The sequence below is a fragment of the Marmota marmota genome, unplaced genomic scaffold (genome assembly GCF_001458135.2).
Source record: "Marmota marmota marmota unplaced genomic scaffold, marMar, whole genome shotgun sequence".
NCBI lineage: Eukaryota > Metazoa > Chordata > Mammalia > Rodentia > Sciuridae > Marmota > Marmota marmota.
In genome coordinates, this window is record NW_026000142.1 from 456,309 (window position 1) to 468,775 (window position 12,467).

At 36.6% G+C, this 12,467-nt stretch overlaps 1 protein-coding gene across 13 annotated transcripts in view; it reads right to left on the reverse strand.

Moving 5' to 3' along the window:
• Nucleotides 1-12,380, reverse strand: part of Ppp1r9a (protein phosphatase 1 regulatory subunit 9A) — a 309,447-nt gene extending 297,067 nt beyond the window's left edge. For 10 of the 13 annotated variants that reach the window (XM_048785948.1, XM_048785947.1, XM_048785944.1 and 7 more), the window contains exons 1-2: nt 12,242-12,377; nt 9,350-11,068 (exon numbers count right to left, since the gene is read on the reverse strand). In XM_048785948.1, coding sequence (XP_048641905.1) covers nt 9,350-10,744 — 1,395 coding nt within the window. In that variant the 5' untranslated portion in view covers nt 10,745-11,068; nt 12,242-12,377. Of the gene's footprint in view, nt 1-9,349; nt 11,069-11,368; nt 11,484-12,241 lie in introns of all 13 variants that reach the window. The other 3 variants (XM_048785949.1, XM_048785937.1, XM_048785938.1) reach the window with 2 other exon arrangements.
• Nucleotides 12,381-12,467: the final 87 nt, after the last annotated feature.

The window sequence follows — 12,467 nt, forward strand, 5'->3', positions numbered from 1 at the left end:
GGGGGGGGGGGGGGGAGTTTAGAAGGAAATGAACAGATAGTGTATAGATCATATATATATGGTCCCTATCTATCAGTTGAGTAATGAAAAATGTAAATTCGTGTCTTTATTTCCTTTATGAAATAATTTCATACATCCATTTTATCTGAAACAAGTATTTAAAGAACCCATCAAGGGGTAGAGTTGTGGCTCAGTGGTATAGTGATTGCCTAGCATGAGTGAGGCACTGGATCCGATCTCAGCATAAATAAATAAATAGATAGATAAATACATAGATAGATAGATAGATAGATAGATAGATAGATAGATAAATTGTCTAGCAACAACTAAAAAAACATTTAAAATTAAAAAAAAAAAAAAAGAACCTATCAATATAGCATTGACATACTGGGCATGGTGGCTCATGCCTGTAATCCCAGCAACTCAAGAGGCTGAAGCAGGAAGATTTCAAATTCAAGACCGGCATCAGCAATTTGGAAAGACCCTGTCTCAAAACAAAAAATAAAAAGGGCTGGGAATGTGACTTACGCATACCTGGGTTCAATCCCTGCTATTAAAAAATACATTTTTATATTGTATTTTTAATAATACATTATAAATATACATGTATTTTATATGGATCTTTTAAAAAGTAGATCTAAAAACTAACCAAAAAAACTTGTTTTTCCATTTCCTCTACTGAAGTCCACTACAGTGGAAGGAAGTCTTTGAATGCCTAAAAATGGACCTCTGATTTTGAGTTCTATTTAATTCTCACATTCAAGATTAGACATAAATTTTCTGATATGAATATACTTTCATAAAGCTCTGCTTGTGCACATTTTTCAAAGAGGAGTAGAAGTAAAAGGGTATTTGGGGAGGAAAAATCTAACATGGCTAAAAGAAAAAGTACGCCTCACTATATAGTAACAGACTCAAAGCAAAGTCACTCAGTTTCTTAAGGGCTGCCGCAGTCCAGCTGCAGCAAAATAACCGGGGGGTGACGAACAACTTGTGTAGATTGATACAGCAGGAGTGGAAGCCGTTTATTGCAGGACAGGAGCAGTATTTATACATTCCACACAGCTTATCTAATTAGCATAAACTAGATACATCAGTCAACCAACCAGGAATCTCTACACCTAATGGCTCGGTTTTGTTACTTCTCAAACCACTCCCTCTGACATTTTGCCAGGCACCATCCAGACTTGTTTACGAACTTTAACATTCCCCTGGCAAAATGCCAGGTGTTATTTTGACTTGTTTACAGACTCTAACAAAGGGCCATGCTAGTCCAAAGGTATCAAGAGACAAACCCAAAATTCCTACTCTGGAAATCTCTCACCTGGCCATTCCTGGAGAGAAACCCCCAAGACCAAGATCTGTTTACCTTTTTGACCCTTACCAACCACCGTAGATCCCATTGTAGCCTACCATTTCAACTGGCATAGAAAATAATTTGTAAGATTCACATTCCCCAGTATAAAACTCATTATCCAACTTAAAAATTAGGGAGATACAGTCAGCAGTTTGATTTAAAACCACTTATCATCATCCATAAATATGTGGAGATCATCAGCATCCATAAATACATGGGAAATAGTGGGAAATAGTCTTAACTCTACAAAGACTTAAAATCCCAATGAAAAAGATTAAAGAAGCAAAGAACAAAACTCTCCTCCTTCAACACTATAAAATTTCCAAGTATCTCTCTACTCTGGCTATTTCAGTGGCTTCTTTGTAAGGACAGGTGTGTAAGAAAGAAATAGGAAATTAGGCTGAAAATTTAGCAATCGTGCAAAAAATTATCAATATTTCAATCATGTTGAACTGTATTATGAAGCTATTTCCAGAACAAAAGTGAGCGAAGCAATTAATATGTCAGCAACTATATTACAAAACATTTCTTTCTTTATTCTTAGGTTCCTCAGTAGGATGTTTGAATATACAGTTCAACCCATACTTTCAAAAGTTAAGCTGCTTTAAAAATTCACTCCATAAATATGTTCTCCAATGGATTTAAAACTTAAACTATTTTATGATTTTTAATATAATCTATAGCATAAGTAACAATCTCAAAAGCAATTTAATATAAATTTTTCATTTTAATATTTCAACAAAAGATATCCAAAAGATGTTTTATTTTCCTTTGAAATAAAGGCACAAATATTTATGATTATGGTCTAGTACAAATATGATTATGGTATACTACAATCATGACTATGGTTTAGTACAAATATGTAATCAGAGAATTACATAATACTAAGCTAAGAAAGGATCTTAGATAAATGACAAGTAAAAGAGTCTCAATAACAAGAAATCAAAGGTCTCAAGAGTCAGATCTGTCCAAGTTCACAGAATATCAAGTAACTCTTAGTGTTACTTTTATTATGACTAGTTAATATTTAATAGTAAAACAGATACTGTACTTCAGCAAACAATATAAAATAAACTACATAAATACCTGCCTCAAATCACTCATCTTCATAGATGGCTGCAGTAGAGATAATAGCAAATGGGCATATGAAATCTAAATTGACATATTTAAGGAACAAGAAAAAAATTTTTTAAATAAAGATTAATGTTTTCCCATAAATAATTCCAATCAATGTAAAGTAATACCAAAAATAGTAACACACAGCAATCGGAGAGAAATAAATATCAGATCACCAAAAAATAATAAGGGTTCCTTCTTCCCAGAAAAGACCAATGTAAAGATGAAAATCAGTATTAACATAATTTTTGCCTTTAAAGAAATTCTGTGCTGAATCAAACACTCCACGCTGTGTTTTAGACTACGTTAACAGAAATGCAGTGTCCCAATCAAGGAAGCTGTTTCAATCATCCTCATTGCCACATAAACCTTTTCTTCCTCAGTTACATATCTCCTCCTTCCTTCTTGGATTCTTCTGTCTCCTCGGCTTCGTGTCTTCTTTCTATGAAATTCCATTAAAAGGTAGACAACATTTGTTGCTCCCACATCCTGCCATTTAATTTTTAGACCATGTCATCATTACAAAAACTCTTTTGTCCTTGCTACCTAGACTTTCCTATAGTGAGATTCTTAAATTTAACATATCCCAAGTCATACTCATCATGTTTCTTATATTCCTTTAAAAGAGCATGTTCCTGGTTCCATTTATATGAAATGTCTAGAAGAAGCAAATCCATAGAGACAAGAAGTAAACTACTGTTTGCCAGAAGATGGAAGAAGAAGATTTGGGAGAGACTACTAACAGACACAGAGTTTCTTCCTGGCACAATTAAAATGTTCAAGAATTAGATAATAGGGGCTGGGGTTGTAGCTCAGTGGTGGGCCCTTGCCTCGCCCGGGTGAGGCACTGGGTTCAATCCTCAGCACCACATAAAGATAAATAAATAAAGGTATTGTGTGTAAAATAAAAATATTTTAAAATATTTTTAAAAAAGAATTAGATAATAGTAATGACTGCACAACAGTGTAAATATACTGAAAACCACTTTTGCAATTTAAATCAAGGAGTTTTTGTGTTATTTGAATTTTATCTCAATAAAAAATTGCTAATTAAAATTAATAAATAAAAACAAGTGTACACACACACACACACACACACAAGCTTGCCCTTTCTTGTAATTTTCCTTTTACCTTTCAAAGAAATAAACTTCCCATAAGTAGAATTATTCAAGCATAAGCTAAAAGATCATCTGTCAGCAATATGCTATTGAAGGGCTTCCCAAAGTGACTGGGAAATTACATTAGATTACCTTTAAGTATTTTTCAACTCCAAATTTGTGTGTCACCAAAGTAAAGAGATTGGAACCAAAAGTGACCAGGGAGAAAACTAAAGATTAACTTGAACATTTTTCTTCTTTTTTCAAAATGAGAACTGTAAAATATAAGCAATATAATCAAAAGTACAAAATAAAATAGGTCCAAAGTGAAAAAGCACAGAAAAATAAGAAAGAATAGCAAGTCAATTAGATAATGGCACCAAAACCAACAAATTGTTTTCAGAGTTTAATAGCACAATGTTTGTTTCATTTATACCCAATTTATCCTACATCTAACTGTATTTTTCTACAAATGCCTAAACTTCTTTTCCTTTTTAGTGATAAAGCAAGATGGTAGAATAAAAGTTAATGCAAATAAGATTAAAATCAAATCACTCCTGATGAGCACGTAATTGGGTTATTAAGGTAAACAATGTATGAATATAATAGAAAGTTATTTCCCCCAAAATCTGGCATCTTAAAGAAGCCCATGAATCTAACAACTAGTCTCATTTGTGAGAAAGTTTAGAAGGAAGATACTTAATGATGTGGAAAAGCAAAGAAACTTCAAATCTTCCTACTATAAATGCCAGCAAACCTCTAAAATACTTTGCTATAAAGGGAAAAAAGTCTTTCTTTAAACCAAACCAACCCTTTCAGAAGTCAGAAGACTATGCTTCAAACTCTTGGTCCAAAAAGGGGTCTGTTGACCAACAGCATCAGTACCACTTAAGAGGTTGTTAGAAATGTAGAATCTCAGGCCCCACTCCAGACCTACTGTTCCATGAATTTGCTATATTACTTGAGGATATTAAATTCTGTCAAGAAAACAAATGGGGCCTGGAGGTGTAGCTCAGAGGTAAAGCACTTATATAGTACATATGCAAGGCCCTGGGTTCAGAAAAAAATAATAATAATAAAAGGAAAAAAGAAAAACAGAAACAAATGCAATAAATGAAACTCATACGGAGTGATCAATTTAAATGATGGTAAGCAAGCTTACAGCTTCTGAGGAAAAGGCAACACTCACAAGTTAAGTATAGATACCTGAGAATGGAAGCTGGTGAGATGAAGGCAGAATTCAATATATATATATTACAAATAGGTAAGTTAGTAGCCCAAATGACATTGCAAAAATAGAATAAAATACTATGGGAGGGCTAGGGTCTTGGTTCAGTGGTAGAGCGATTGCTTATCACGTGTGAGGCACTGGGTTTGATCCTCAGCATCACATAAAAATAAACAAAATAAAAAGTATTGTGTCCATTTGTAACTTAAAAAAAAATTTTTTTTAAAAGATACAATGGGGATAAAAAAAAAAAGATTACTAATAGAAAGGGATAAAAAGACTAATTCATCATTATGCCATGTCTGAACTGACATTATGCCTTCTATTTCGGATGGATGTCACCTCCATATCAAGCCATCCACTAAGGATTCTCAATATGGTCCCATTCTGGAACCACATCATTAATCAGTGTAATCTTGGCCCAAATATTAACTCTGGTCCTCATAACCACACCACCAATAGAAAAGACGAATGGGAAAGAGAGACAGGGGAGGTGAACACTATGTAGCCAGGAAGCAGGCAGTAGAGTCCTACCAACTTTGCACCTTATCTAAGTGTGTTAACTAACTCACTCCATGGTTTTGTTCTTGTTTCTGGATTTGTGCGTTAAATTTATTTGATAAATTGAGAGATTCAAGCATTGTAATTTGAGTGCTGAATGCTTCTATTCAATAACCTCTGAGTGCTTGACTGGTACTGTATTTGGAGGCTAACCTTTGCATGAAGGTAATTTCCCACAGAACACCTACTGAAACAGAATCTGCATTTTAACAAGATCCCCAAGTGATTCATATGCATATTAAAATTTAAGAAGCACTGACAAAACTGTAAGAAAAAGAAGCCTCCACAAAGATAAAAAGTTGGATCTCAGAAAAACTATGCTCAGAATACCATCTTAAATAAAAGACTGCACATACCAGGAAGAGACTGGGAGCCCCAAAAGTGGGAGAGAATACAAAGAGATCCATATTTGACAGCTATCGTGCAGGTTTAAAGAAGCCTTACTTTGCTTGTAGGTCCTCCTTTGAACTCTAGGTCTCTAAAGCTCTGTATAGTTTGAGAAAACACTCCAGTACAGCACAACGCACAGCAACAATAACTCTGCACTCTCCTCCTTCCTGGAAGTAAAGAAAATCTACTTTTTCAGAAAACGCTATATTTCAAGAATACCAATCTAAAGACTATCAGTAACAGTGAAAGGGTTATGATTTCCTTCATGAGGCAACAGTAACCTCAGAAGGGTCATCCAAGAGCAGAACTGAGATGAGCCTGAAAAGCCTTGTTCATGGTTTACACTCCTCCCACCTAGCAGGGACTCCTAACTGGGAAGGCTACAGTACATCCCATTGTTCCTGGTACCTATGAGGGGCTCAGTAACTGTTCTGGAGTAAAAGAAAAAATAATGACAAATGTCACTCTGTCTATCCTTGATTCCTCTAGACACATTTACTTTAATTCAATCCCTTGTCTCTGAGAAATTCCTGAAAACGAAAGCATAATTCCACATCTCAAACTAATTCGATTCATAACACCTTCCCGTCCATATCTTGAAGGAGGATTTTACATTTTCTATTATTAATCCCATTTGAATATTCCATGACATCAACTTATCCGATAAGAGAGAACTGTGCCCATGAAACAGAGGGAAGTTATACTAACTGCTGGCCAACAATATCATCTGACTATTTTTAAGTCATTAACAAGTACTGGGACTATGCTACCCAGGAAAGATCAGCTATTATTTTCTTTTTCTAGGTCCAGATTGAAGACATATTATGGTAATATCTTTAAAAGAAGTGAACTAGACACCGAGGACAATTCACACATGCAAAGATCATAAATAAGAACTACAAAAACACTAAAGATGTTGGGACTATTTTACTGAGTAAGGAATAAAATATCAGGAAAAGAACATAAAAGTTTCAAAAATCATTTCCATAAAGAATATGTGTACCATGTTGCTTCCAAAGTATGTTTAAATTTCAAAGGAAAAGATTTTGTTTGGAAATCCTAATTTCCCATTCCATAAAGCTTTATGAAAAGAATAAGGAAACACACACAGGGGTAGCTGAATATACTCTGTTCCAAATAATCTATCAAATCCCTTTCACTCTGCGCATTTAATATATCCATGTATTGCTAAAGAACACACCAGACATTAGACATTTTGACACAGTTTTGTACACTCTTACATGGGTTTTAAATATAATGTGTTTAAGAATTGCCTCTATAAGGTCACAGAGCAAAGGGCTAACCTTATAGATTTTTCTGTCTTCTGCAGCTAGCAGCATGAAAGATCACATATGATAAGCCTTCCCAAAATACTTGTTAAATTTAATTAAGTATTACCACCCTCGGAGGCAAAAAAAAAAAATCTTATTTGGAGAATAACCAAATGCTACCACCATCACCAACAGAAAGCAGTTTTCAAAATTTCCAAGTGAATCTATTTGCATGTCAAACAACGGAAACAAGAAAGAGTAATTGTCTCATTCATTACAAAAGGGCTAATAATGACTCTTCTGTTTGAAAACTTAATCCACTCCAACTAGTCCTGTTAACTGCCTGATAAAACGCAGGGCGTTATGTTTGCTTCATAAGCTTGATCTAAGTTCATGAAATGTATTAAACCTAAATGCACATAATCTATTTTCATTCTATCTATTCAGAAATCCAATTTATTTATTATATGAAAATTAAGAGGTAAAACACTATTATGAGCAAAAGCAGCAAAAAGCACTTGACTTTCAAAATATCGTACCCAAAAAGCTGGCTTCTTCCCAGATATGAACAGACATATTTCAATGATAAATCCTTTAAAGTCAATTAAAATCTAATATCATGCAGTTATGTTTTGTGCAGCACAGGACCCAAATACACAGTGAGCATCCCAGAGAGTTGAGTGGTTAATGTTCTACTTAATAAATGGTTCATAAACTGCTATCCCCCTATTAAAAAGTCAGTTGCTGGCTTTAACAAACTCCTTGAAGAGTTTATTTCAGTTATTCCTGCTTTGCCCATTGTGAAATGATTTAATCCTGTTGCTTTCTTCCTAAAGGATAGAAAGACCATGTTCAAAGGGGGCATGAATGGTGAAATTTGGGTGCTCACTGGACAGGCTTTAGGGAAGGATGCCTTTGAGGACAGTGCCTAGAAGTGGAAGGAGAGTGGGGAATGGGAAGGAAAGAAAAGAACACTGGCAGGTGGATAAGCACCCTACTTAGCTTACTTTCAAACTAGATTCACGATTCAAGTTTATTTCAAACAGTTTAAGTTGACATGATCCATTCTGATCCAGAACTTAATGCCTTACACTATTAAAATGAAAATTTGCCTCCCAACAGCTGAAAATAAGTTAATAAAATATGACTTTATTTCAAAATAGCATTTCATAACTAAAGCAATCAGACTTCTCTGTGGGTATTTCTATGTAAATTCTATATCTTATGGCTATATATGGAAGTTCATAAAGAGAAATAACAGCGATTCTAGATTTTCAGGAGAAATTTTTAAAATATATGACACCAAACTCCAAATCTATCATATATACACAGGATGTAAGCTAGGAGCCCCTAAAAAGTGGTTTCAAACTACACATTTGCCACCATAACACTCCCCCTACACACCACCCCACAGATTCCCCAAGGAGAGCATGCCAGAATCTGAGAACTGAGCTGGTGGGCAAGCACACTTTGAATAAGCACTCCAGGGGATTCTGATACTCAACCGACCACCTCCTGCCCCTGCTGCCATTATCCACTAATAATGTTATAATGTTCCAATACCCGCTGCTGATGTACTTTGTGCTATTTTCTTATACCAAATATTAACTAAGTGAAGTCATTAGAATACAGCTTCTGAATTCAACTGGCATTTATCCAGTTTTTAAGAGGTAAAACTAAATCCATGAATGGCAAATCAATTTTGCTTTTTTTTCACAAAATTTCACTTTAGAGCTATACAACAAATTCTGAAATCAAATCTGTTTACAGTCATAGCTTTTCAATGAAAGTATTTCAGTCAACTAATATACTTCCATAAATCAAATTTTCACTACTACGCAGCAATGAAAAAAAGTTCCAACATTCTTCACAATCCACTTACACTTAAGTAAGTAATAGCTCAGATATTTTTAAGCAAGTAAATAAAGAGATTTCAAGGTTACCATAACTCACCCAACGTACCTTATACCTCATATCTTAATGGTGCGTAGATTCAGGTTATTATTTAGAGGCAACATTAAGTGACACTTGCTAAAGCAGTTCTGTTTCAAACTGACACTCCTGATTTTCAGTGCTTCTATTGTTCATACTCCAATCCAGTGGAATGTACCTCACAAACTTCAACTTTCATATCATTCAATACTAGTTTATGCCACTACAAAGCACATTAAGAAATGTGATCTTTCTCCAAACCGAAACTTTTAAAATCACCTGCCAACAGGTGTACACATCGACACTATTGAATTCCTTACAAAAAACTTCTAGTAGTTGTCACATCTATTCTACATAGTTAGGCCACAACACTAAAAAACTTAGAAAACAAACTTACCTTAATTGGAGCACTACTAAACTTAATTTTCCGATTTGCTGGGATTTCTTCTTCTTCTGGCAATCCAACAATTTCCGAGTATTCCATATCAGGCTGATAGTAATTGTTCTCATCACTATCTTCCTCCTCATCCTGCTCAGTGCCTGTCTCTCCCCAGTCTGAATTATACCTGGATCTCACCCTATACACATTATAGTCACTATGCATATACACATGGGAACTCTCGAAATTATTTGAGTCTTCAGGTACTTCTTTTCCACAACTGGATGCAGAAGCATCAGGAGAGGTGAAATCACCACCTGCAAGTTCTTTCCTCTGTTGCTTTGCTGCCTCACTTCCAACAGAATTAGCTTCAGCCTCTCCTAAAGGTTGGTTTTGGGGTGAAAGGATATCAGACTTTGGCATTGCCTTATTTTCAGCACAAGGCTCTTCAGGAATATCTTTGTCAATTCTGTCCGGAGTCTCCTGGTTAGATATGGAGTCCTCGGCTTCCTGGCTCTGCTGTATCTCTTCACTAGGTAACGAAGCTAGAGAGGTACTTTTAGGAGCCACTTCTGGTACTGGAGTTGTATTACTCTTCTGAGCATCCTCTGTATCAACCCCTTGTTTGTTCGATGGAGACCAAGAATTAGAATCCTTAAGGTGGCCAAAGGTGTCAAGATTTGTAACAGTAACAGATGGTAAATTCAGAGGATAATGCCCAGTCACTGAGTATTCATTGTTTGCAGCCTTCTCAGAAATGATGGCACTGGGGGACTCGGTGTTCTCAAATACTGCACTCAGTTGACTCACCGTTGGGGAGACAGCCTCGGTCCGGGAGCTAAGGCTGTCCAAGGAATCAGTACTGCCTCTGTTGGACTTGGAACCACCCCACTCATCCTGTGGTTCACTCCCCCCAGTTTTTTCTTTCTTTGGGGAATAGCGGTTGTTTTGCCCTGACTCATGCACACTTCTCTCAAACATCTTTCGGGTCTCTGTGAACTTAGAATATGAAGGGCCATCGTACATTGTGTCAAATCTACTAATTCGTTCAGATACAGAGGACTCCAATTTAACAACTGAGCCATCTGTTTTCTCCAGAAATTCTTTGGGCTTCATTCTTCTCTGAGGGGATGAAGGTCCACCTTTCCCCCTGGTTTTGGCAATGACTGCAGCATTCTCATTGGGTTCCATACCCATCTGCATAAACAGGTTTTTAATTCTGTTGACATTGGAGCCATATTTCCTCCCCCTGCTCTGCTGGGAGCCCTCCCCTTCCTTTGCTTTTTGTTCCCCATCTGACTTGGGTTTGTCAAAGGTACTTTTCAGTGCCTGGAACTCAGTTCTATATGCATTCCTGTGAGGAGAGGCACTTCTCAGAGTGGTTCGTTCACCTGAAGACTCAGCTTTCAACATTTTTACTTCAAGGGTGAAAAGCCAATGTTCATAATGATCAAGGGGGAAAAAAAAAAAAAAAAACTCTTCTCTAATCACCAGTATTTGGTCAAGAAAAGGGCCGCTCAAGTGGCATACTCTCAGTGATCGTCCCAACAAATGTATTAGGAAATTATTCAGTCAATAGTTACACAAAATGGCTTTTTCAAAGCAAGACTAGAGGTTCATCTGTAATAGAAAAGAATGAATTTCTGAATCCATGTACTTGAATTTATGTTTAGTCAACTAATACACACTTTATTGTCCAAGTGGTTTAGCCACATATCAAACAGAAGAAATTATTTACTGAAATGGAAAGTTAAAAATCAAAAAGTTAAAAGTTATCATTCTTATTGGTCTGGTAACAAAAATGTATCAAGCACAATTTGGAGATCCCTATGGAACTCCCCTCCCTCTCTCCCCCCCTCACCTCCTCCCCACCCACATTACACTTAAGTACATTTGAAAACAATATTTTAGCCCATTTTGGATGCTTTTGCAAATGACCCTAAAAGAAACAGGCAATTCAAGTATGTTTAAGAAATCATCAAACTGTCTAGAAAAATTAATTTCATTTGGCATTATCCATACTCAGGTAGAACTTACTTTAAGTACAGTTAAAAGTTTGGAATCTATGTTTACAAACTTCAGAACATGCCACATTGGCTTATTTCAGTCTCTCTGGTCCAATATTCTCATCTACAGCATCCCCAAAGTGACACTAGTGCAATTTCAGAACAAAACAAGAAAGAAGTTCTTGAATGTCAATAAGTCTCACTCTAAGTTCAGTTATAGCCAATATTTGGAAGTTTTCTAACAGAGGATATATAATTATGGAGTGGGACGTAGACATCACCGGAATGAATGCATAAGAATGTGACAATCAGAAAGCAAATATACCATGACATCTCTTCTCCCAGCCCTGATTTGTTTATTCCTTCTTGCCTCTAACTTATTACAAACTCAAAACACAACAGCAATGCATGCTTTCTGGTCTCTAGCCCACAGCTGGATTTTATATCAATATGCTAGCAATCAAATACTTCAAGATCTGCTGAAGAGCAGACAATACCATTCTAAAGATTTTTCATTTTGTTTTTGTTTTGTTTTGTTTTAATATTAGACTGAACCACATCACCCTCACGCACAATCAGTTGAGGAAGCACACACTTTCACTTAAATCGTCTCAGAACTCGTTTCCTGGCCCAGCATGCATGCATGGCCCATGCAGACAAACAAGAAAGGCTGAAGAGTGTGGTGCCAGTTTTTTTTTTCCCCTTTTTTTTTTTGTAAAGCATCGACAATCTCCTTTTACCCTGACATTTTTTTTTAAGGCCATAAACACCCTCCCCTCTCCCCACTCACACACCCCATTCCCTCCCCCGCCAATTCGAGCCCGAGGGGGCGGAGGCGGGGGCGATGGGGCCGCTGGGGATTCAAAACCTGCCCTCACAAAAGACAAACATAAATAACACCAACTTGAGAGGCAGCGGATTCCCAAGCCTGGTTCGGGACGCAATCCCTCGGCCCCGGGGCAGGGCCGGGAGAGCAGGTGACGCCAAGCGCTATGGTAGGAGGTCGCAGTCTAGCTTTGTGCCAAGAAGCACCTGAAGTCCTAACACATTGGCTGCGGCTCCCAGCGGCTGCCAGGCGGATCCCAGTGTGGCATGGGAGAGACGAGCTCCCTGGCCACATTTAAAAAAAA